The sequence below is a fragment of the Biomphalaria glabrata genome, chromosome 18 (genome assembly GCF_947242115.1).
Source record: "Biomphalaria glabrata chromosome 18, xgBioGlab47.1, whole genome shotgun sequence".
In the NCBI taxonomy this organism is placed as follows: domain Eukaryota; kingdom Metazoa; phylum Mollusca; class Gastropoda; family Planorbidae; genus Biomphalaria; species Biomphalaria glabrata.
The window spans coordinates 10927892-10954661 of record NC_074728.1 but is presented as its reverse complement, the minus strand read 5'-3'; the positions used below and the strand labels follow the sequence as shown (position 1 = coordinate 10954661).

The window sequence follows — 26770 nt, the reverse complement described above, 5'->3', positions numbered from 1 at the left end:
TCATGAGAATGATTCAATATCAAACATAACATACCTTTGGTACCTCTGTTTATAAGCAGTATCGCTAGAATACAGAATGTTGAGATCCATGTCAATGCCACCAAGGGGTCACAGCACCTCAGTCTTGTAGACATTTAGTCTTGGCTTAACATAATGTAGATTAGAAGTGTCGTTGGGTTTAACGTTTAAGAAATATATTCATTGAATTACTTTCTTGACTATAGGAGAAAAAAATAAGTTTCATTTCCTGCCAACATTCGTTTACAAAGAAAACAAAAGAGTGTGCATTTCAAAAGGATGACAAAAAAAAAACAAAACAAGTAACATAGAAATTTTTAATATTTTTACAAAGCTTATATCAACTCACTTTGTACATGTCTGTCTTGTAAAACGTTTGATCATGTTTTCTCTCCAATCCTACATATTAGGATTAAGTTCAAACTTTGCACAATTATTCAAAAATTTATTGTTGGTGTTTAATTATTTTTTTTTATTTTGAAAAAAGGGGAATAAATACTATTTATAAAAGATATATATATATATATATATATATATATATATATATATATATATACAGTGGCGTAGCTAGAGTATATGATGCCTGGTGCGGTACCTCATCTTGATGCCCCCCCCCCCAAAAAAAAAAAGATAACTAAATAATAACATTGCAAAACCTTACTTTTTTGTTCAAAATAATATGTATTCATTAATCAAATATTGTTAATTCAAAACATCACCTGTTACTTAAACATACTACAAGTGAGTTTTACGCGCTTTCTTGCTGGCAAAAGTATCAATAATTTTATCGAAATCAATTTTTTCCACCAGCTCTTGTTCAATGGACAAAATGGCCAAATTAGTGAGTCGTAAATATGTCATTGTTGATCGCAAGTAATTCTTGATCAGTTTAAGTTTGAAAAAACTTCTCTCGCATGTAGCGACGCTTACCGCAATAGTAAAAAATATGCGAATCATGATGACGATATTCGGGACTGAATCATCTAGCTGATATTTTTTTTTTAAAATCAAAAGCTCAACAGGTCCTTGTTTTGGAAGTGCGGAGGCTTCTGATGAAACTCTGACAAACCGTTGAAGCCTCTTTCGCTCCAGCAGAAATTCGTTTTTATCAATGTCGCTAGGAGTACTATCGAGATTGATTTCGACCTGAGGATTTAATTGCTGGGAAGGCGACAAAAATTCATATCTATCTGCTTCATTATGAAGTAGCTCGAATCGGGTGATTATTTCTTGAACAATCCTGTCCAAGGTAGAATAAATTTCCCTTCGTAGCTCTTCTTTGTGTGTAAGTACAGAGTAGTCACTTTTCTCACCAGGCATCTTTTCCTTATGGCCCATACGTTTTTGAGGTTCTGTACTGATTCTCAGTTCTGAGCACACGCTTTCGGCAAAGGTAATGCTGGCTTCAGCGATGGACACTCGATTACTACTTAAAAATGTCTCTAATTTTTTTTAGTTTGTGTGAGCAGTCTCGAATAGACAATCCTTGTTTTTGAAGGTAGACTTGCGTATCATTAATTTCAGTTAATACAAGAGCCCAAAATCCAAGATAGGTGAAAAAATTAAAAGACTGAGTAGCAACTAATAATCTCCCTTCTTCAGATCTAGCCGATGAATTTTCATCTCTGCTAGTTAATGTCTCCAGAGATTCTATAATTTTAGAAAATTTATCCCTAATCATCTAGACGGCTTCTCCTCTGGCGCTCCAGCGGGTCTCTACTAAACGTTTAAGGCTAGTTCCGGTTATTTTGATGAGGATATCCCAGAGTCTGTTGAAGTTGAGAAAAAGGCGTGTAAACGGTCCAGTGTACCAAAAAATGTTACCGAACTGACTTCAGCTTCAGCAGCTCGAATTCCTGCTAAATTAAGAGAATGGTTTGAGCAGGCAATGAATAGTGCTTTGGGATTGACTTCTAGAATACGTTTTTGGACACCGTAGTTTTGACCTTTCATGACCGCAGCATTATCATAGCCTTGACCCCTGCAGTCCATTATGTCTAAGCCATCCGAACGCAGTTTCTCTAGAATCATCTCAGCGATTTCAGCAGCATGCTTGTCCTTTGTGTCGATGAAGTCAATAAAAGACTCACGAACCTGCACCCCGTCATTATCCATGCCAACGTACCGTAAAATAATTCGGAAGTTTGATCCAGCTTTGAGATGTCAGGTGTACTGTCAAAAATAATAGAGAAATATTTGGCTTGTTTTACTTCCTGTATGATTTGTTTTTAACGTGATTCTCCAATATTGTAATACATTCATTTTGTATTTGTGGAGACATGTATGTATTCGGTCTGGAACAAAGCTTAGTTCGAAGCACATGCTCCCTCAAGAGTGGATCGTACTTTGATAGTAATTTTACAAACTCCAAGAAATTGCCTTGATTTTGCCCTTCCAACACTTCTTCTGCTCGCTCGCCATGCCCACGAAGTTCCAGATTTTGCTTTGAGAGAAAACGAATGATGTCCAAGATTCTCTTCAGGTAGTCTCTCCATGTTTTCGTCTCTTGTATAATCAAATCTTGGGCCTTGTTGTCAATACTGTTCCCTACTCTCAGGTGAACTTCAAGCTCCCCCCATGCAAGCGATGACTGAATGTGAGCTCTGCTGGTCTCATGTTTTTCTATTTTCGGGGATAACCTCTACCAATCATTGAATCCATCTTTGGATTTAAATGAAGATTTGGTACTTGATCTTGTTGAGAAGAGTATGCAAGGGAAGCAAAATAAGGATTCTTTTTATGGCGAATAACACATCCACTTTCTAAGAACTTTCTCGCCGTTTGACATTTGCGGAAAAACCAAGCCTTTGGAAGCTTTCTAGCCTTTCGTTTTGTTTTGCTGATTCTTGATGTCTATACACCTCTCTGAATTGATTGTCCATACGCTGAACTGTTTCAGATCCTTGAGTGGCAAGGTGTATGCGAATATTATCTTTGATGACATCAGGCCAATCTCCAATGTCGTTCAGTCTAGAGTTTATTATCCTGCATTCTGTATTGTTTACACTGTCTGATGGTTCAGCTTCTTCAGTATGAATTTTTGAGGAGTTTACTAAAGACATGCTTGTGTGCTGTCCTTTAGTCTCTAGAACCTGCGGTATTCTTTTTCATCATTCAGGATGTCGGTCTCATCATTTTTTTCTGGATTCAATGATAACCGTCTCATATTTCTTTGTTGATTTTAATTGTTCAGTTATTTCATACACAATAACAATATGTAACAGATTTTCACCCTCTAGACTCTATATCTAGATTAAACTAATGGACTAAACAATAAAGTAAAAAAAAAATGGCCTATCTTATTCTTCTTTTTTGTATTACAGAGCATTGATCAGTGTAGTAACAACATGTACCGTGTGTCCGAAATAAATCTAGTAAATTAGATTTAAACTGTTCTATAGCTTACATTGTATTGAAGAAATAGTCAAGGAGATGAAACAAAATAGCGACATGACTAGTTTATAAATCGTTATATTTAAAATACAGTAGTTTATGTTTGTTCGTGTCCATACAATAAGTCGTTTTTACTGAAACGCTCAGGGAAATAGGAAATTAATACACACTGGGGGAATTTTGGTGCCCCTCTCCACTTGGTGCCCTGTGCGGCCCGCACCACCCGCACATTGGTAGCTACGCCACTGTATATATATATATATATATATATATATATATATATATATATATATATATATATATATAGATAGATAGATAGATAGATAGATAGATAGATAGATACGGATTTAAATTCCCAAATTTTGATTTGATTTAGAAATAGGGGGAATAAATACTATTTAGTAAAAGATGTGAATATATATATATAAGGTCTCCTCCAGTCGACTGTGGATCATCTCATGGAAATGTGTTGAATGCCTGAGCATTAGCTGTGGTCGGAACGATGTCGCCCACACATTAGTTCCCCCCTCTCCACGCAGCTGATGTATTCAAAGTAGTGCCGATACAGTTTGGGGTCAGTGGCGTCGCAGGTTCTGCCAGAGTGTAGCACTGGGTGCTGCAAACTGCCTTATGTTACATCAGGCTTTTTTCTCCCAATTCCCATTCTCGGATCAAGTTGAAATTTTGTACAATTATTCCTAATCAATAACAATACACGAATAAATCCAAAAATAACCAATTAGTCGATCATTTAGTACTAATTTATTAATTGTTTTTTTTATCCGATTCTAATATAGATATAGATCCATCCATGACAATATTAAAAGACGGAAGTCTAGACTAAAATTCTAGATCTCGATATATGGTATAGAAGATTCTAGTTCGGTAATAGGCTTAAAGATCTAGACAGGGCCGGATTTAGGTATGTGGTGTCCCAGGGGTCTCAGATATGTGCACGCGACCCTCTTGAGAGATCTCCATTTGTCTCTTTCAGAAGCAATCTGATTCCTTCTGCTTTTCTCTATGCCAGTGAGGGCAAAATGGTGCCTGATTTGATCTTTATAACGCTGTTTTGCTTTTAGCTCGCAAAAACAAACACACACACACACACACACACAAAACTTAAACATTTGTCAAATGGCAATGCTTCTACACTGTCCAATCCTAACAAATAATCATGCTCGCATTAGTGAATGCTAGAAACTTGAGCTCAGCTTTTGTTAGCGGTTACTCAAAGAATACGAACTAAAGACAGAAGAGCATTGGGCCAGGGGACGCTGTTGGTAGAAATGTGTCCTCGTGGATTCACGGAGAATGGTTCGAACACATTTCTTCTGATTGGACCAATGGCATTTTCACACTAAAAGTGAATCACAGTAATCCAATCTGTGTTTCCTGATCTTACCTTATCTTATATAATACAGACGTTACTTCAAAAAAGATGTTGATTACGTCCTACGCGTCAGGCATTCAGTCATGCATAGTAACCAATGGTGGGAAGCGTGGTTGAGAGGCCAAGTGCGCTTGAACTTGGCTTGGCTTGGCTATCTAGAAGGGGGCTCGAGGTTCGACACCCGACTCGGGCAGAGTTGTGTTTACTGAGCGCTCAAAGGCAGCACGGAAAACCAACTTCTAGATACCCCCCACCGGTCCACAAATGAGATTGGACCAAAAGCGCTCTAAGCATGCTATAATCATGAAAGTAGCGCTATATAAAAGCTATAATAATAATAATAATTTCCTGGCTAGCTCAGGCAATCCATTCCATGCTTGTTTTTTTTTGCTCTAATAGCACTAGGGAAGAAGGAGTATTTATACAAATTTGTCCTAGCATATGGAACGGGAAATGTGCCTTTATCTTTTTGTCTTTCTATGTTTTTCATTAAATTCTGTTTTTGTATTTGAAGATTATGGTTCAGAGTTTTGTGTATGATTGCTACTTTACTTTTGAGTCTACTGTCCTGAAGGCTTTCTAAATTTACTGATTTTACTAAAAGTGTTACTCTACTCAAATGTGAATATTCGTTTGTTATGAATCTCACTGCTCTATTTTGTGTCTGTTCTAGTTTCTAAATGTTTTCTTGAGTTGAGGGGTCCCAAACAGAGGATGTATATTCTATTATTGGCCTAACCAAGGTGAAATAACATTTTAGTTTTATGTTCCTTTTAGATTCTTAAGATCCGGTTGAAGTTCTGTAGATGATGATAATAGGTAAGAGAGAAAAATTAAAAAAAAAGCGATGTGAAAAAATGCTGTGGTGATATAATGGTGGCTATGCTCCCTCCATTGTACCATGAAGGATGACTTTGGTCAATACGACTGAACCAGCTCAGCTTTTGTCTCTTCGCAGTAGGCTCCTTTTTGTAAGCCATACTGTTGACTTGTGAAGGTACACTCGTCTCCTTCTCCTGGTATCTGATGCCCAGCCATATTTTTAGCATTTAGTATCAAAGAGGTGCGTCTTTCCTAACTATGTAAGGATACAGTACATACTAATCAATACAAACAACACAGTACAAGTAACACAATGTCATCATTTTTTTCCCAAATATTTTATTTTAATTTTGTCATTATTATCATAGTCTGACTCAGACTAGCTCGTGTTTAAATTATTTTGTTATATTCGGTCTCTGATCAAAACACTATAGGCACTGAAAGCCTTTGAGTCAATTAAATAAAAAACGTATGTGCGCGCGTGTGTGTAAGGTGCTATAAGACTACATGCCAGCCTTCACACTACATGCCAACCATCACACTACATGCCAGCCTTCACACTACATGCCAGCCTTCACACTACATGCCAGTCTTCACACTACATGCCAGCCTTCCCAATACATGCCAACCATCACACTACATGCCAGTCTTTCCAATACATGCCAACCATCAAACTACATTCCAGTCTTCACAATACATGTCAACCATCACATTACATGCCAGCCTTCCCAATACATGCCAATCATCACACTACATGCCAGCCTTCCCAATACATGCCAACCATCACACTACATGCCAGCCTTCACAATACATGCCAACCATCACACTACATGCTAGTCTTCCCAATACATGCCAACCATCACACTACATGCCAGCCTTCCCAATACATGCCAACCATCACACTACATGCCAATCTTCCCAATACTTGCCAACCATCACACTACATGCCAGCCTTCCCAATACATGCCAACCATCACATTACATGCCAGCCTTCCCAATACATGCCAACCATCACACTACATCCCAGTCTTCCCAATACATGCCAACCATCACACTACATGCCAGCCTTCCCAATACATGCCAACCATCACACTACATGCCAGTCTTCCCAATACATGCCAACCATCACATTACATGCCAGCCTTCCCAATACATGCCTACCATCACACTACATGCCAGCCTTCACAATACATGCCAACCATCATAAAAAAGCCAACCATCATAATACAAGCCAACCATCACTTACATGCCACACATTTCAATAGAAGTCAACCATCATAAAAAGCCAACCATCATAATACAAGCCAACCATTAGTTTACAGTCCCATTAGAATATATTGTTTGACTACAAGTCAACCATTAGGTTATAAGCAAATCGATGGACTGCATGCTATTTATTATGAAGAAGCCAGGGCTGTTAATCAACCTTTTGTCTATATATATATACCAACCATAAGACTACACACATCAACCAACACACTACACGCCAACAGTTACACCCCTTAGCAAACGTGATATAAAATACCAACTTTACCATAAGACTCAATACCAACCGTAGGACTAAATGCAAAATTAGAATCAGACTACATGCCGACCATTAGTCTTTAAGCTTACGAGCCAACCATTACTTGTCAAGCCTCCAATTAGACTGCATGCCAGACAGCAGTATGAAAACCATTAATACAGATAAATGTCAACCTTTAAAATATATTCTTCCAAATATCCACGCTTGTCTTACAGAACAAGTCAGTTATTTTACATTGTAATCTGTAATTATTTAAACAAGAAATCAAGTGACACTAAGAAATGTATTTTATTTATCGAGATGCTACATTTCTGTCGTCTGAGTAATGTTCGTCCTCCCTGGTTCGATACCACTTCGACATCACTTCGATACCACTTCGACATCACTTCGATACCACTTCGACATCACTTAGTTTTTTGACGATTGGCTGCTAAAATGAAAAACAATATTGACTACAGTAATTGAATAAAAAAACACATCAGTGTCATCTTTGCAAACTTATATCATCTCCCTCTGTCTGTCTGTATAGTAACAAAATGTACATGTTTTTTCCTTAACACCTAATCTCGAATAAAACTGAAATTTTGCACAATTATTTCTTTCACCTGACAACACAAGAATCCATTTAATAGAACAAAAAACATTTAGATGATTAACTAGTGGTAAATAATTATTTTGTTTGGTATCTTGAACACGGGAAAGAAATCGTACTTGTCAGATGTGGTGGTATAAGTTGAATTAGTCCCCCTGAAGATTTTTGAGCCCAGAGTGAATTTTTTTATGCATTTAAAAGAATAGCATGTAAACATTCACCAAGATAGCCCCTTCTTCCCTCCCCCTTTCAAAACAGGTCCCGACAAGTAATAAGATTATAGCGCATTGAGAAAGCTAAAAGATAAACAAAATCAAATGGCAAAATATTTCTAATCGCACAGATATATTATATCCAGGTCAATAGTATGTATAATTCCTCCGTGATCTTAATTAATGAATACAATGACACTTAATATAAGCTTTGTTTTCTTTTTAAAGTATTTATATGTTTTCTTGTTAGTTTCCTTTGATTGAACATTAAATCCGATTACCCGGGTGATAAGTGTTGAACTAACATGACTTCTCTTATTGAAATAGAAAAAAAAATGTTTTTTTCAACTTAAAATTATAAGACAAAGATCAAGTGCAGTACTATGTGTTATAAACAATATTATTCAAATTCAATAATACATTCACAATAGTAGACTTGACATGAAGCTTAAAACTTGAAGACTCAATGAATTTAATTTTCGCTTGTCTCAACTATTTTTAGTTTGTCCCAAACCTAATTGAAAATTGAAAGTTTTCGAAACCTCTGGTGTCCATGGACAGAAATAACATGTATATTTATTTACTTTTCTGTGTAGGAACTCGAAGCTACAAGAAGCTTTCACCTTCACCGTTGGGGGACTGTAGATGATCTGTCGACCGTTTCTCTCCATCCCTCTCTGTATTTTAACAGGATTAAAATTTGAGCAGCCAAACTTCCTGTTTAGATTACTATGGCAACCTGGACAAGTGCACCCCTTGATAGACGTCATAAATTAAAATTGTCTTTCGTGTTACATAAAGAATGAGAATGTCTTGATTTCCAGGCTGATTCAGGCTACCCGTTCTATGCTCTTATTGCCCATGGAAAGAAAACGTTCCTGTATAACAAAGTCCCAGATTATTGAATAAAAATGTGCCGCTTTGTGTTTGAGTATTTTATTAGTTTATTATATACTTTTACATTTTTTTGTCTTCTGTCCTTTTACTAATCATGTTTCTCTGGTCAAATGTAAATATCCTTTGCCCCTTTACAAGGAGTCAGACTGTCAGAAGCTATTTAAGGTGCATGTCATTGGAAGCATTTTATAGGTAGTGGAGTCCCAATACCCAGTTCACATTTGGACAACCTTAAGAAACCGCAATCAATGACGTATTAAAGTTAAAGTTGTGCAGACAAGGGTTAAGACAGTTTAGTTGACTTTACTGTACACTAATGATGCTAAAACAATGGTGATACTTAAGATACTTAAGTATCATTGTAAAGTGTAGTATCTCAACATTGCTACGCAACCCCCCCCCCCTTGTGATCAACAGATATTGGCAACACAAAAAGAGACAAACCCCTTGCATGTTAGTAGTCTACAGACAGTCTTCATTCGCCCATCTATTTTAAACGAACCTTGTAACGTTTGTGCTACCTATTCTTATCGATAGATAGATAGGATAGATAGATAGATAGATAGATAGATAGATAGATAGATAGAGAGAGAGAGAGAGGCAGACAGACAGACAGACAAACAGATAGATAGATAGATAGATAGATAGATAGATAGATAGATAGATAGATAGATAGATAGAGAGAGATAGACAGACAGACAGACAGACAGACAAACAGATAGATAGATAGATAGATAGATAGATAGATAAATAGATAGATAGATAGATAGATAGATAGATAGATAGATAGATAGATAGATAGATAGATAGATAGATAGATAGAGAGAGAGAGATAGATAGACAGACAGACAGACAAACAGATAGATAGATAGATAGATAGATAGATAGATAGATAGATAGATATATAGATAGATAGATAGATAGATAGATAGATAGATAGATAGATAGACACATATATATATATATTTATATATAGATAGATAGAGAGAGAGAGAGAGGGACAGAGAGGGGGGTGAGAGAGAGAGAGAAATACTATGAATACAAAGCTGAGTTTACCTCCGACAACAAAGCTTGCAAGAGTAACACATACAGCAACAGACCAATATGATGGTAATGATGAGTAACAAAATTATGATTCCCAAGATGAAAAAGACTGGAGAATAAAACAAGCAAAATATTTTAAAAAGCAGTAACTTATATCTAAATACTGCAGGAATAAGCTCCCTTTTTCTATATAAATATAAAACAAAGTTAATTAAATGTGAATTATTAATTAACTAAATATGAATTTGCTGATTGGCTCATTTTTTTTATTAAATATAACAAATTCTTGTGAAAAGTTTCAACTTGGGAGATATAACATGTACAGATGATGTTACTCTAATATGATTTCATAATCATAACCCTCTGTTATAAATCTCACTGCTCTGTTTTGTATGTGTTTTCTTAAGTTGAGGGGTCCCTGCATAGTTTCAGCTTGATCTGAGATTGGGCGTGAGAGAAATAACGTGTACAAACTTTTGACCAGACTGACAGACAGAGTAAGTAGATAGAAGCTGTGTCAAAGTATACATTTTTTATGCTTAATGATTTAAAACCGTTCTACTATTGAAGTATACGCCTAATAACACTTTGCAATAGATTATACATACATACCGTTTATTACACAGCATAGTATAACTACGTACTCAGTTAGTCCAATACATCTATCAAAATTTCATTTTCCAGCGCATTTAAGTTAATCTACATATCGCGGTAGAGGCGTGATGGCAGATTGGTAAAGGGTCTGGCTTCCGAACCGTGGGTCCCAAGTTTGGATCCTGGTGAAGATTGGGACTTTTAATTTCGGGATCCTTAGGGCGACTCTTAAAATTAAAGGCGGTTGGTCGTTGTGCTGGCCACATGACACTCTCGTTAACCGTAGGCTACAGAAACAGATTACCTTTACATTATCTGCCTTTTCAGATTGCAAGGAACGGAAAGGGAACTATATATTTTTTTTTAATTTTAGTGCCAGCGGGCAATATCCTGAACATGTCTCGTTACTCAGGCCCGCCGCCAGAACTATTTATGCTCCAGACAACGCGCGGGTCCTTCTGCCTCTCCCCCAGAAGCCCCATTAGTAACAAATCATGTTGAAATTTAGTCCCATAGAGCAAGTGAAAGGAAGCGGGCAATGAGTTTTAAGGTCGCCTTGCCCCCGTACAAGGACAGACAGCCCTTATGCTGCACACGAACCAGTTCTCTCTCTTTCAAATCCTTGTCACAACCGTCCATCATGCGACATTCAGAAAGAGTGTGGCCTAGTGTTTCATACGTCCCCTGTGCAGTGGCAACACTGTTCGAAGTAAGCACCTATTGGACAGTGAGCGACTCGGAACTAGGCTAGGCCAGCCTGCTCCGCACGATTAAGCTGCCACAACGCATCGTCATGGTCTGGTCTACTTAGCTGCTTATGGAGCTCACGCCCTTTATGTTCCTCACCCTCCACGTACTAAAACTCTTCAGATACGTAAATGACTAGACTGGACTGGACTGAACTGGATTAAACTAATCTGGACTAAACTGGACTAGAGCACTGCTTGTCCCCCTGTGGTGAGTGACTATGTTTGTACATAATATTGTAAACAACACTTGAGAGAATCTTGGGTGTAAGATTTAAAAAATTCTATGCTTATTTAAGTTTATTTATTATTATATTAATGGTCCAATGGTTGGGACAGAGTGACAGCGCTTGGAGTTTTGTTATTGTTGTCAGAGGCCTGAGTTATGGAGCCTAGTCGTAGCCTACAATATAAGTAATATAGAAGTCAGTTTGAATAATTATGTATATATTTACTAGTTAACATTTGATGCGTTGTCTACAACTACAGACTACAGTTATCCTGATTATTTTTTTTTAAATATATTTTGTTGTTAATTCATCTCTGGCTTCTCTTTGAGGTATTGAAAGAAGTGTGTTATGGGTCAAGTAATAATCCAAGTAAGGAGTACACAGCCCCCCCCCCCCGCTATCCTGGGGGCTTTGTTCCATTGGATGGCTTTTTGTGTGATGCGTCCATTGATACTGGTGTGGAACATGTGTATGGATGCAAGGCCGGAAAATATTGTCTACCATTGACCTATCGTATTCATGATTTGCGTTCACGCTGGGTAACACATACATTCAGAAGACATGCAGAGTACAAGGCAAAACTATACTGGACTACTCTGTCAAGCTATTGAACTTTACTATGCTGCTATGGTGTCTACACTTTTTGTTGTTGTTGTTTATTGAGAACTTTAATTTAAAATGCAATTAAAATACGAACGCTATGTGTGTTCATTTTACAAAGCTTTTATTATCTGACTCCGTCTGTCCGGGGGTGACGCAAAGTCAAACAACTTTTACACGTTTTGTTTCTCCCTCTTTCCATCCCCGGATCAAGTTGAAATTTTTGCACAATTATTCAAAATCGATGACAAAACAGGAATCAATTTAAAAAAAAAAGTTACATAGAGAGTTTGTGTGGAAGCACAAACTCAAAGTCGGCCCCCAGTGGTTTTAATATTTTCAGTGTGAATATCAGAAGCTATGAAGTAGTGGCTGTTTACAATCACAAGCGTATCCTCGACTTGTGAGGAAGTTTCGAAGGTGTTTCCGATACTATTGTTGGTCCAACTGATAAGATGATACGGGGATTTACTCATGTTATTATTACATTGTTAATATTCGTATGAACTGATAGTCGTGAAGATATAGTTTTCTAAGACCCTACCAAAGTTGTCCATTGTTTGTTTGTTTTATTCTAAATGGCAATTATTTTAAAAATGGTGTAAAGCAATTGCATAGTTAATTTTAAAAGTGCAATTATTGTAAATCGAGCCATATATATATATATATATATTTATTTATAATTGTATATATATATCCTCTTTAGTGCTACAAATGTTGTTAAATGATAATGTGCGAAACTAGTCACTCCTAGCTGAATACGAAACTTGAAATTAAACTTTATACTCTTAGTGTACAAGAGACTTACATAAATAATTCCTTACGTCCCACTTATCTGTATCAATAGAAAATAAAAACATTAAGATTATAAAATCTAATATATAATATACATAATCTATATATCTAATATATAAAGTAGAATGCAAGAATTATGCATGTATATATATATGTGTGTGTGTGTGTGTATGTGTGTGTATATGTAAGTATGTATGTATGCATGTATGTATTATGTATGTATGTATGTATGTCCCGAATAGAAATTAAAACCGTTTGAACAATCTTGATAAAACTTGGCATAAATGTTCCTTAGATCATGGCGCAGACCATAGTGTTTGTTTAATGTCCCACCCACAACCGGAAACCCCTAAAACTAAAAAAAAAAAAAAAAAAACAAACAAAAAAAATAAATTTATCTTTATTAAAGAAATAGACTTTTAAAAACAAATCGGGTAAACCCGTTTTCACAATCTACTTTCATTTTTGTGTCAAAACAACAAAAAAAAAATGTATAAGAAACATTCACCGTGTTTGACATAGATCTAAATTCAATCCAGTAGATCAGCAATACCCAGACTAAGGCCCGCAGGCCGCGGGTCATATCCGACTAGTCTATACTATTAAGTAGAAAGTAAAGCGTATGTATGCTTGTATGTATGTTACGAAAAGAAATCAAAACCGCTTGACCAATCTTGATAAAACTTGGCAGAAATGTTCATTGGGTACTAACTTAGACCGTAGTGTATGTATTATAGCCCTAAAACAAACTTAAGGCCCTAACAAAAAAAGTTGCCCAACTCTATGAAAGTATTAGTATCTTATAAATCTAGGCCATGTATACCATGTTTACGTGAGAACAGATCGAAAGGATCTAGATCTAGATCAAATTTCAAGAACTACACTTTGCACAGATAGGTTTTTTTTTACTTTAACACCCGAAAATTAAAAAAAATATATTAATTATATGTACACACTGACTTACCAAATATAATTGCACTAACCGTTATATTATCTGGGGAAAAAAAAAAAAAAAAACAATTTCAATAGTGATACAAATTGCAGACCTCTTGCAGGGAAAGTATCAAATACACATTGGAAAACGCATTGCCAGGCAACAGAAATAACAAATGAAAAATGACTGACATAAGATAGATATGAGGGAATCACAAGGGAAAGTTGGCAGACATCAGAGATATATGTATTGAATCGCAGTAGAAAGTTGGCAGATATCAGAGATATATGTATTGAATCGCAGTAGAAAGTTGGCAGATATCAGAGATATATAAATTAAATCAAAGTAGAAAGTTGGCAGACATCAGAGATATATGTATTGAATCGCAGTAGAAAGTTGGCAGATATCAGAGATATATGTATTGAATCGCAGTAGAAAGTAGCCGACATCAAAGATATATAAATTAAATCAAAGTAGAAAGTTGGCAGATATCAGAGATATATGTATTGAATCACTGTAGAAAGTTGGCAGACATCAGAGATATATGTATTGAATCACAAGGGAAAGTTGACTGACATCAGAGATATATGTATTGAATCACAGTAGAAAGTTGACAGACATCAGAGATATATGTATTGAATCACAATAGAAAGTTGGCAGACATCAGAGATATATGTATTGAATCACAATAGAAAGTTGGCAGACATCAGAGATATATGTATTGAATCACAGTAGAAAGTTGGCAGACATCAGAGATATATGTATTGAATCACAGTAGAAATTTGGCAGACATCAGAGATATATGTATTGAATCACAGTAGAAAGTTGGCAGACATCAGAGATATATGTATTGAATCACAATAGAAAGTTGGCAGACATCACAGAAATATGTATTGAATCACAAGGGAAAGTTGACAGACATCAGAGATATATGTATTGAATCACAATAGAAAGTTGACAGACATCAGAGATATATGTATTGAATCACAATAGAAAGTTGGCAGACATCAGAGATATATGTATTGAATCACAAGGGAAAGTTGACAGACATCAGAGATATATGTATTGAATCACAATAGAAAGTTGACAGACATCAGAGATATATGTATTGAATCACAATAGAAAGTTGGCAGACATCAGAGATATATGTATTGAATCACAAGGGAAAGTTGACAGACATCAGAGATATATGTATTGAATCACAATAGAAAGTTGGCAGACATCAGAGATATATGTATTGAATCACAATAGAAAGTTGACAGACATCAGAGATATATGTATTGAATCACAAGGGAAAGTTAGGCAGACATCAGAGATATATGTATTGAATCACAGTAGAAAGTTGGCAGACATCAGAGATATATGTATTTAATCACAAGGGAAAGTTGACAGACATCAGAGATATATGTATTGAATCACAGTAGAAAGTTGGCAGACATCAGAGATATATGTATTGAATCACAGTAGAAAGTTGGCAGACATCAGAGATATATGTATTTAATCACAAGGGAAAGTTGACAGACATCAGAGATATATGTATTGAATCACAGTAGAAAGTTGGCAGACATCAGAGATATATGTATTGAATCACAGTAGAAAGTTGACAGACATCACAGAAATATGTATTGAATCACAAGGGAAAGTTGACAGACATCACAGAAATATGTATTGAATCACAGTAGAAAGTTGACAGACATCACAGAAATATGTATTGAATCACAAGGGAAAGTTGACAGACATCAGAGATATATGTATTGAATCACAATAGAAAGTTGACAGACATCAGAGATATATGTATTGAATCACAATAGAAAGTTGGCAGACATCAGAGATATATGTATTGAATCACAAGGGAAAGTTGACAGACATCAGAGATATATGTATTAAATCACAGTAGAAAGTTGGCAGACATCAGAGATATATAAATTAAATCAAAGTAGAAAGTTGACAGATATCAGAGATATATGTATTGAATCACAGTAGAAAGTTGGCAGACATCAGAGATATATGTATTGAATCACAAGGGAAAGTTGACAGACATCAGAGATATATGTATTGAATCACAGTAGAAAGTGGCAGACATCAGAGATATATGTATTTAATCACAGTAGAAAGTTGGCAGACATCAGAGATATATGTATTGAATCACAAGGGAAAGTTGACAGACATCAGAGATATATGTATTGAATCACAGTAGAAAGTTGGCAGACATCAGAGATATATGTATTTAATCACAAGGGAAAGTTAGGCAGACATCACAGAAATATATATTGACTCGCAGTAGAAAGTGGCAGACATCAGAGATATATGTATTGAATCACAGAGGAAAGTTGGCAGACATCACAGAAATATGTATTGAATTACTGTAGAAAGTTGGCAGACATCAGAGATATATGTTTTGAATCACAGTAGAAAGTTGGCAGACATCAGAGATATATGTATTGAATCACAGTAGAAAGTTGACAGACATCAGAGATATATGTATTGAATCACAGTAGAAAGTTGGCAGACATCAGAGATATAGGTATTGAATCACAGTAGAAAGTTGGCAGACATCAGAGATATATGTATTTAATCACAAGGGAAAGTTGGCAAACATCACAGAAATATGTATTGAATCACAGTAGAAAGTTGACAGACATCAGAGATATATGTATTGAATCACAAGGGAAAGTTGGCAGACATCACAGAAATATGTATTGAATCACAGTAGAAAGTTGGCAGACATCAGAGATATATGTATTGAATCACAGTAGAAAGTTGACTGACATCAGAGATATATGTATTGAATCACTATAGAAAGTTGACAGACACCAGAGATATATGTATTGAATCGCAGTAGAAAGTTGGCAGACATCAGAGATATATGTATTGAATCGCAGTAGAAAGTTGGCAGACATCAGAGATATATGTATTTAATCACAAGGGAAAGTTAGGCAGACATCAGAGATATATGTATTGAATCACAGTAGAAAGTTGGCAGACATCAGAGATATATGTATTTAATCACAAGGGAAAGTTGGCAAACATCACAGAAATATGTATTGAATCGCAGTAGAAAGTTGGCAGACATCAGAGATATATGTATTGAATCGCAGTAGAAAGTTGGAAGACATCAGAGATATATGTATTGAATAACAGTAGAAAGTTGGCAGACATCAGAGATATATGTATTGAATCGCAGTAGAAAGTTGGCAGACATCAGAGATATATGTATTGAATCGCAGTAGAAAGTTGGAAGACATCAGAGATATATGTATTGAATCGCAGTAGAAAGTTGGCAGACATCAGAGATATATGTATTGAATCATAAGGGAAAGTTGACAGACATCAGAGATATATGTATTGAATCACAATAGAAAGTTGGCAGACATCAGAGATATATGTATTGAATCACAGTAGAAAGTTGGCAGACATCACAGAAATATGTATTGAACCATAATGGAACGTTGGCAGATATCAGACAGAGACAGAAAGAATGAAGGTAAAGATGCGTTTAACAAGAATATCAATTCGAGCAGTCCCGTATATATTTACAAAACGACACTTCACTATACGTACCATCTTTAACAAGCAGGACAGTCAAGTCAGTTACTTCTTACAAAGTAATCGTGTTAGAACACTGGACTTAGTAACAACTTAAAAAATTAATAATTACATGACTTTCAATTCATTAATAAATTCCTAGAAGAGATAGTCAAGACACTCAATTCATCAATACTAATAATAAGACTTGTCTTCGAATCCGAAGATGAACTAGGAATGCAGTTTCTCCATTGGCTACGCAGCCCCAGCTGTGACCTACATATTTTGCCACATCCAGAGCAGGCATAACCATTGTCCGCTTGTGTTCGATTTAAATTTTTTTTTCGCCGTCTACGTCTGTCCTCGGCAGCGGATTTTCCATTGGTCTCAAATTTTTATACCGCAGCCTTCGTAAGTGACCTCCAGATGTCTCGTTCTGAAGCCGCATGTCACCAGGTGCTCTCTTCTGTGTCAGTTAAATCAAGTTGGCGCCTTAGCTATTCACCAACATATTTCAATACACTCAATTCAATAACAATTTCTTAAAACGGATAGAGTCAAAACTCAATTCAATAACAATTTCTTAAAACGGATAGAGTCAAAACTCACTTCAAAAACAACGTCTTAAAATCAAGACACGCAACTCAATGACAAGTTCTTAGAAATGATAGAGTTAAGACACTAAATTCATGAACACTGTCACCACTTCTCTACGGTAAACAACGACACACTGTCATTGTCTTTAGTTCGCACTTATGAATCATAGGCGGCGTGGAATCAGCACCTTATCACCATGATTAGTACCCCCACCGTGTACTAACAAATGAAATGCGTGAATTAATTCAGAGCAATGTCTTACCTTTTTCTGTGGTCATGTCTGCTTCCGTGGTTTCTGTGGTGACTTCTTCTGTAAATAGAAAGGAAATAGTACAACTAACAATGACGAAATATTACAACTGGATCTTTCTCTTTGCTTACGTCATGGGGCTCCTTGCCAGACGATAGATTGTTTTATCCTGTGTATCAAATGTTTTCCAAATGTTTTTCTTGAACATGCGAAGAAGTTAGCGGAACAATTTGCTATTTTTAAAAATAGTTTGGATTGTTTCCTATTTGTTTAATTAAAGTAGGAGTAATAACTAAACCGTTTCTGAATTTAGCCTCATTTTTGTATTTTTTAAAGCGAAAAGCGACTATATTATAAAATATACTTATAGATCAGTGGTTCCCAAACTTTTTTGTCTCGTAGACCCCTTGGCATGTTTTCTGGCTTTCGGTAGACCCCCTGCTTTACTTGTATTGAATTTTGCAAATTCATCAAAACATTTTTAAAACAAATTTCTAACTGCAGTGAGTTAAAGAGTGAAAAAATAATTTAAAGCTACAAATAGGTAGACAGATCTGTCTATTTTTTTTTAAATTACAAAATTCAAATTTAATCTAATTAAAATAACAATTTATATTTATTACTGGAATCACCAAACACATTGGAAATGTTTTCTTTACCTTTTTTTTTTTTTTTTTTTGCACATCTATTATCCGTTGCTAAGGATATTATGTTTCATGTAGGAATTTGTTGTTCTATGAAGTAGTCCTCAAACATTAAATAGTAATCAATCAATTATGTAATTAGTCTTTTGTATTATTGTAAAAGTTTTCGCAAAGAGTTTCTCATGTATTTTTTTATCTTTCACGTGTGGCTCAAATATTGGGTGCGCAGAACTGTTTTCACTAGCAGGAGAAGTTGTGAAGGTGAGTACCTAGTGAGCACCTAAACCAGTCAGCTTTCGGCAGGAAGGGCTCGACTGGCAGCCCACCTAGCAGAAGGAAAACTGAATTCAAACTGTGCTGCCTTGCAGCTAGACCCGAACATGGGAAAGGTTTCGTGGGTCAACCCTGTTAAAAATAAGGAGCCGGCTACCTTTAGGCAGTTTGCAGCAAACAGGGCTACACCCTGTCAGAGCCTGTTCGCCGCTGATCCTAAACTGTATATATGTCATTTGGAAAGAATTACAAAAGAAGTTTTAATTTTATAACTCATGCCACAGATGTGACCTTCAACTGTATTGTTGCTTAAAGAAATTCGTTTAATAATATCAGATGTAGATTTGTGTAAAACAGTTATTTAAAACTACAACGAAGGGTAAAATCAATGTTGTACCTTTAGCATTTTTCTTTTTTTGCTATATGTAAAGAGATTTTGTAAGACGCTCACAAACTATTATCTTCTCTATATGGTGTCGAAGAGAGATTTTGTGGGTCTATTCTGATCTTTGAGTGTTTGAACGTTTTTCAAATCTTTATGTATTTTGTCAGGGTGCAGGCATTGTCTCAAATGATCCTCCAGCATAATTGATTTCAAATCCGTATAAAAAGGCACTTATGGCAACCGCTAGTATTACAATGAAGGAATAAATACAAATTTAAAATAATCAGTGCTGTACAGTCTACAATTTTTTTTAAACATTGGTTGCATGTAGACAAAATGAAGCTAGTTAAATAAGTATTTAAATTAGATACAACAATATTTCGTTTCAAAAGCAGGATAAATATTTAAAAGATTAACTCGGGTACAAATCATATATTAGTGTATGAAAGAATTACAATAATTTGAAGTTAAAATTAAAGTCACGACCTGCTTAAATGAAATCTATTATCGTAGACCCCCTTGGGCATCTCATAGACCCCCAATGTATGTTTTCCCTTTCGTAGACCCCTTGGAAGTCTTCGGAGACCCCTGGGGGTCTATATGGACCACTTTGGGAATCACTGTTATAGATGAACATATTAGATGCTTTAGAGTAGAATGATTTTCGTGATAACAGACATAATATTAGTAAGCTGAATCGTAATATCTGGCATGGGGGTCAAGCATGGGCGTAGCCAATGGGTGTGGGGGTTCTTGCTGCTGAACTGTGAGCTCTTTTGCAGACTGTGCCAAGGGAAAATAGTGTGCTGTTTTCTTCACTTGTTCAGCACTGCCGTACAGGATGTTGGTTATGCTGTGCTGTAGTGGTAGTAAGGTCTGCCTATGGTGGTTAGGGTAGGGGCACTTAATAAGGATATGGTGCATTGGTTTTCTTAAGGCGGCTACTTTATTTTGTGAAATGTGTCAATCATAATAATATTAAACCATCACTTGCGTCAGCGTTGCCAAAGAGGGGGGGGGGTGATGTTGAAAAACACATCTTAAATTAGAAAAACAAAAGCTAACTACAGTCACAGAATTATTCGGGGTTTTGAGTTACCCCTTCCCACCCCAACCCCTCAATTGTTGTTTTTCAATAAAATCCAAGTTATAAAGCATTTAATGACTAAATCCCTTCAGCGAAGCTAAAATGGGTTAAGTAGTTACCCCCCCCCTTTTCTTTTTTTTTTTGTTTGTTTTCTTAAGTTGATGAGTCCAAATTAGAGGATGTATATTCTTAAGGTTAAATGGAGTTCTAGTTTTATAATTCTGTTTGATTTGTAAACATTTTTTAATCCATGAACTGCAACGCTTTATTCGTTTATAACTTTTCACACCTAGACATTTTGAGTTTTTAGTCCGTGAAGCTGATTTACGATGATTTAATATCTGGCATCTTTTTTCTAGGTGGAAAAACATGCTCTAATTTTATTCCATTTCTGTTCTTAGTACCAGAACTAATGCAATTTGGTAGGTCAATTATGTAAATTAGAAACAGTCTTAGGCCCACCTGACTTTACAATGCAATTACGTAATACCTGTAATTAGTGTTGTCGACTCTGTGGTTTCCGGAATCTCAGTAGCTGTTTAAAAAAAACAAATTTTATGAAAAATATTAAAGCAAAAAAAAAATATTTTTTAATATCAAGCGTCTTCTTATATCTAAAAGCATGCCATCTATTTATAAAGAAATAGAGTAGCACATTCCTAGTTTTCCAAAAAAAAAAAGTAATATCTATTTTAGTTAAAATAAATATATATGTTTATGCTTGTGGAGTACTTTCACTGCCTCACGCCTGCTGCAAATTGTTTTAACTAAATGTAAGTTTCCGTCTGCCATCAAGCCTACAAGAACGTGACGTATGCACTGTCTCAGGTCAGAGAAGGGGCGCTTGCTCTCTGTAGGACCCTCTTTGCCTCTCTGTCTGTCATCCCCTTCGATACCCGATTTGATCTATGTGCCAACTTTTGCTTCTATTGTATGTTCTATTTACACTCCACGATTGGCACACGCCCACTAGAAGGTGATACAAAGCAGTCTGAGAGGTTAGTGTTTTTAATTTTTTTTTTCTATAATCGCGGGTCGAGGTGGCTGAGTGTTTAAGCGCTTGGCTTCCGAACCTGGGCTCATGGGTTCGAATCTCGGTGAAGACTGGGATTTTTATTGGCACCTCTGAGTCCAGCCAACTCTAATAAATACCTGAATTAGGGAAAGTAAATGGGGTTGGACGTTGTGCTGGCCACATGATACCCTGCTCGTTAACCGTTGACCAACGAAACAGATGACCCTTAACATCCTCTGCCGTATAGATCACAAGGTCTGAAATGGAAACTTTACTTTTTATTTCAGAATTACTTAAAAAGACTTACTTGTAACAATTGTTGTTTTCATTTCTGCCCGTGTGGTTATCTCTGTGTCCGTGCAATAGAAGAGAAAAAGAATCAATTTAATGTATGTAGGTACAAATAGAAATACATGAAGATGAAATAACAATTCAAGCTAAAAAAATTTCTATATGTGCAGAATTAGTTATCATCTTCATCATCATGTGTCCCTTGACTTAACAAACATAACAAAAGTGGAGGAACTATAAAAGAAATAAAAACCCTTTAAAGCCATGACCAAACTGTGGAAAATCTGGAAAAGTAAAATCAGCTTCCCAATAATTAAAACTTTTTTTTTTCGCTAGTGGTTTCTGAACTCCTATATGGTTGTGAAAGGTAGACACGTGACACATTGAGGCTGAAAGAAGAATCCAAGCCTTTGAGAGTATATTCCACAGAATTGAACAAAAACATTTTTTTTTTTCGTTTCACATTTTTTAAAATTCTTTTTACTGTCATTTCAATGACGTGCTGACAGAGGAGAACCTCTTACATTGCAGCCATGAGTAGATGGTTTAGTTTATGCGTATCCTAGACATCTATTCGTGATACATTACCTAACTCAGGCATAACGACATCCTCGTCAATAAGTGTGTCACCATCATCGTCTGCAAAGAAAGAAACACACGTGACATTTTGTAACGTCTCAAAACATTAGACGCGTCGTTTGTTGCTAGTAACAACGGAGGTTTGTGACAAGAGCTCGTAACTCTTGTGGCATATTCGTGTGGTAAGAGTTTCACATCATGCCTGACCATTTACCCTCCTGTCACCCCGCAGAAGGTTTAGGCGTAATAATCATCATATCAGAATGTTCTTCAGAAAACTGCTTGGGTGGCATCTCTCCGACCATAGCCATTAACTAATGCCCGGGCATTCATGTTATTTCTAAGACATGAACCATTGTAGTTCCACGACTGAAGAAAGTGAGCAATCAATGGCTCGTTTATGAGGCTTTTTGAGGGGGGGGGGCAAGGGTGCACTATGCCCCGGGGCCACGCAGAGAGGCGCCAAAAAATAAAATTATTGTACACATTTTTGTTAGGTAATACATACATTTAGGTCTTTATTTCTATGTGATGTTAAAAAATGGGTTGAGGGGGGGGGCGCCAAAGAAAGTTTCTTGCCCCGGGCGGACGTTTTGCTCACTGCGCCTCTGGTTGTGACGAAGTAGTTATTTATATAAGTTTTTTAGTCGTCATTAAAGAAGATAAATAAAAAATTCATGTTCCAATGACTGACTATCTAAGCAAGTCAAAATTAGAGGAAATTAATTATTATTTTTATTTATTATCTTTTTGTTTTTTTTAGGAAATGTCTTGGCCTTATGTTATTTATTTTAATTTTTTCATGTGTGATAAATCTGGAACAAAAAACCTAAACAGTTAATCTGACAATAGAAACATATAGTGTGATACAAATATAGGACAATGTTTGTAAATACAAATAAATGTACATTTTTTCCACATTATTTTTTAAAATATAATATAGATACTGGGTTTATCTTGGCAGGATAAATTAAAAAAAAAAGACACTTTACAAATACCAAAGACACTCAACAAATATCAAATGTTCACAGCAAACGTGATAAAGACCTTTATTATCTAGCATCTCCTCGTCCACATTTCCATCACAGTCGTTGTCCAGCTTGTCGTCTGGCATCATATCTCTCAGGTTTTCTATACACGAGATCTGTGAGAAACAGAGAATTACATTTTAAACTTTGACTTGCTTAGAGAGTCAGTCATTGGGACAGGAGTCGTTTGTAAGAGAATTTTTTTATTGACTGAGAATGGCAAAATGGTCCCTGAATCAGCCAGGTGAAACCAACAACTTAGCAGAGTTTGAGTCATTGATAAACATGCATGACTAGACTGACACATGAAATGTATTGGACGTAATATTCTTCTTTTTTTGAAGTAATTTCTGTAGTATATAAGATAAGGCAAACAGAACAACAAAAGTAAAAGAGGAACTTTTAAAGCATATTTCAATGGTTGGAAGAAACTTTGTTCTCAGGTAGAAGATGGTTATGGAGTAGGTGTGTTTATGTGTGTGTGTGCGTTTGTTCCCAAAATGACGGCGGTAGGAAGTTAATGGTTGGTTATTGAACAGGGAGAATGATTAAACTAAAACAGTGTCTGGCGTTAAGTCAAATGTGAATAGGCAGACGACCCAGAGAGTTGAAAGAGTACAGAAGTGATTTGTTTCAATATAACTTCAATTCATTATTTTAGATCTATAATTTATCTCATGTTGAATTGGTCTATAGTGTTTATAAGTTTTGTTGAGTTTTTGTTGGCAAAAGAAGTTACTTAAAGATCTACAAAAAGGAAAATAGAGAACGCCTACATCGGTTAAGTTGTACTTGCTGTCTGAAGCTAAAATCAAACGACAGACAATCACAGGGATGTGTTGCGTTTATTTATTTTTAATTGTTTTTATTCTTTAGAGGTTGTATCTATGGTTCTAGAGCAGCGGTTCTCAACCGTTTTAGCTCGTGACCCCCTAATACAGTTTTTCACTTGGACGTCGACCCCCAACCATAAATGTTCGTTTATTTCATTTCAAGAAATTTGCGTAGAAACTAAATCTTTATAATCGCTAGTATGTATATGTCTCAAGAAAACCAGTCAATGTGAACAATTTACTAAGTCTGTAGATTCATCAATCTTGGATGCTAAATATTGGAAATGGATAAAATATCATGTTTCAGGAATTATTTGACTGATAATATCAGTAGACCAGTCAATTTGTTTTCTGTGAACAGTGTCATTAGATAATGAAATTGCACTAAATTGAGCAAAGAATTCGGCTCCAATCATAACTCGAGCAATGTTTTTTGCGCTGGCAATATTAACTCTTGGCAATGGTGTCAGGCGCCATAGCCCTAGCAATTCTGAGAACCACCAAATAAAAAGTTTCAATTGCTGCAATATTTTTATTATGCTACTTGCCACCCAAGTCAAGTCTGGATTTCTTGACTTTATCCGCCTTCGAAACTAAAATACTGTATGTCTTTATCCGCCTTCGAAACTAATAAACTGGATGTCTCTATCCGCCTTCGAAACTAAAATACTGGATGTCTTTATCCGCAAAGCTGGGAGGCTCGTTCAGCCTCATACATAGGGCAGTGAGAACTTCATTATAAACGACGCATTTGTCACCCCCACATTTTAGTTTATTAATGCTTGACGATCGTTTCATAATTTATGTGATGATAATGTAATCTAAGTAATGTCACTTTCCCCCATTAGTACCAATGTAAATGCAGACCAAACATGGTACAAATATGCTTGTTACAACACGTAAAAAAAAAAAAAAAAACAACTTCCGTTCAAAAATACCCCCCCCCCCCCAAAAAAAAAAAAATAATTCCAACAGTCATAGGCGACCCCTGGCAAATGGTCATTCGACCCCCATAGGGGTCGCGACTCACAGGTTGAGAACCCCTGTTCTAGAGCTAATGTCAATATTGCTAGAGACCTGAATTTTATATTTAATACAAGCAGTTTGTCAAATCAAAATAATAGTCTAGTACTTGGTATTATTGCAGTAATGTTAATAGTTAACTGTGTACTTTTATGAAATACATAGATCGATGTTCTTTTCCAAAACAATTTCCGGTGTTTTCAAATATTTAAAAAGTCTTGTTTTCCCTATAAGATTTTGATTCATTTTATTTTGACAAAACTAGGCAGAAAAGTAAACCATTCAATAACACAAACTTGACACAGGTGTCAATGAGACAGTGTTGTGAAGTGAAGGGAGGCCGGTGGCTGAGTGGTAAAGCGCATAGCTTCCGAACCGGGAGACAATGGTTCAAATCCTGGTGAAGACTGGGATTTTTAATTTTGATATCCTTGGGCGCCTCTGAAGCCACGCAGCCCTAATGGGTATCTGACATTAGCTGGGGAAAAGTAAAAATGGTTGGTCGTTGTGCTGGCCACATGACATCCTCATTAACCGTTGGCTACTGAAACAAATAACATTGTCTGCCCTACAGATAGCAAGGTCAGAAAGGGAAAATTACCAAGACATGACAGAACAACGGAACGATTAACAACAACCAGGGGCGTCATGAGCAAAACGGGACAAGTTACATTACCGGCGCCACCGCCCCCCTATTTTCTATGAACATCACATGTCGCGTGTGGCGACACCCCCCAAAGGCGCCTGGGCATCGTGTCCCCCTTGCCCCTCCTCACTACGCCTCTGCCACCAAGGAATCTAATGACTGCCTCTATACTTACCACTTTGTATCCGGCTACTTGCATGTAGGAGAAATACTTGTGGATGCCGTAGAGATACAAGCCAAAGAGTTTCCCCGAAGAGTGGTAGATGTCATGGAGGCTTACAGAATCATTCAGTGACGACTCCCCTGCCATCCAGCGCAAGTCGCCGTACACACGTTGGAGGTCAAACTCAGACCTGGGACAAAACCAAATGGATACTAGTAAAGTTAGGTCAGTACATCTCGGTCATTGGTGCACTACGTTCTTAAACCTGGAGGTCATTTCAATAGACCACAGGAATCACTGTTCAAATAGCCTCGAGTCTAATGGAACCGAACCCCTGCCGCTGCGTTATCTAGTGAGAGCAACGTTTTTTGAAAGGCCGGATATGATCCACTGGTTGAAACTAACACAATTATTTTTATTACCTAACAAGACAACAATAAAAACAAAATTAACCCTCTAGTCAATTGGTAATTACATGTTTTCTTTGATACCAACAAGAGTAGTTAATCTTTCAGTATTAAAATAGTTATGGTTAAATATGTAGGGTTTTATCCCCTTAGATAATTGTACACCTTATTTCTCCAACACTCATTCTTGGATGATAGTCAAACTTCACGCAATTATGTACTGTAACTA

General features: G+C 36.3%; 2 protein-coding genes across 2 annotated transcripts in view; both read right to left on the bottom strand.

Annotated features, from left to right (window-relative positions):
• LOC106078937 (uncharacterized) overlaps positions 1–236 on the bottom strand; it is a 31310-nt gene extending 31074 nt beyond the window's left edge. Inside the window, exon 1 of the mRNA XM_056017818.1 lies at positions 35–236. Coding sequence (XP_055873793.1) covers positions 35–134 — 100 coding nt within the window. The 5' untranslated portion in view covers positions 135–236. The remainder of the gene's footprint in view (positions 1–34) is intronic.
• Positions 237–7420: 7184 nt separating this feature from the next.
• The window catches only part of LOC106058262 (uncharacterized), a 40052-nt gene continuing 20702 nt past the window's right edge, over positions 7421–26770 (bottom strand). The window contains exons 11-20 of the mRNA XM_056017821.1: positions 26147–26324; positions 23489–23585; positions 22451–22501; positions 21879–21920; positions 21047–21091; positions 18180–18227; positions 13826–13855; positions 12875–12901; positions 9909–10005; positions 7421–7581 (exon numbers count right to left, since the gene is read on the bottom strand). Coding sequence (XP_055873796.1) covers positions 7560–7581; positions 9909–10005; positions 12875–12901; positions 13826–13855; positions 18180–18227; positions 21047–21091; positions 21879–21920; positions 22451–22501; positions 23489–23585; positions 26147–26324 — 637 coding nt within the window. The 3' untranslated portion in view covers positions 7421–7559. The remainder of the gene's footprint in view (positions 7582–9908; positions 10006–12874; positions 12902–13825; positions 13856–18179; positions 18228–21046; positions 21092–21878; positions 21921–22450; positions 22502–23488; positions 23586–26146; positions 26325–26770) is intronic.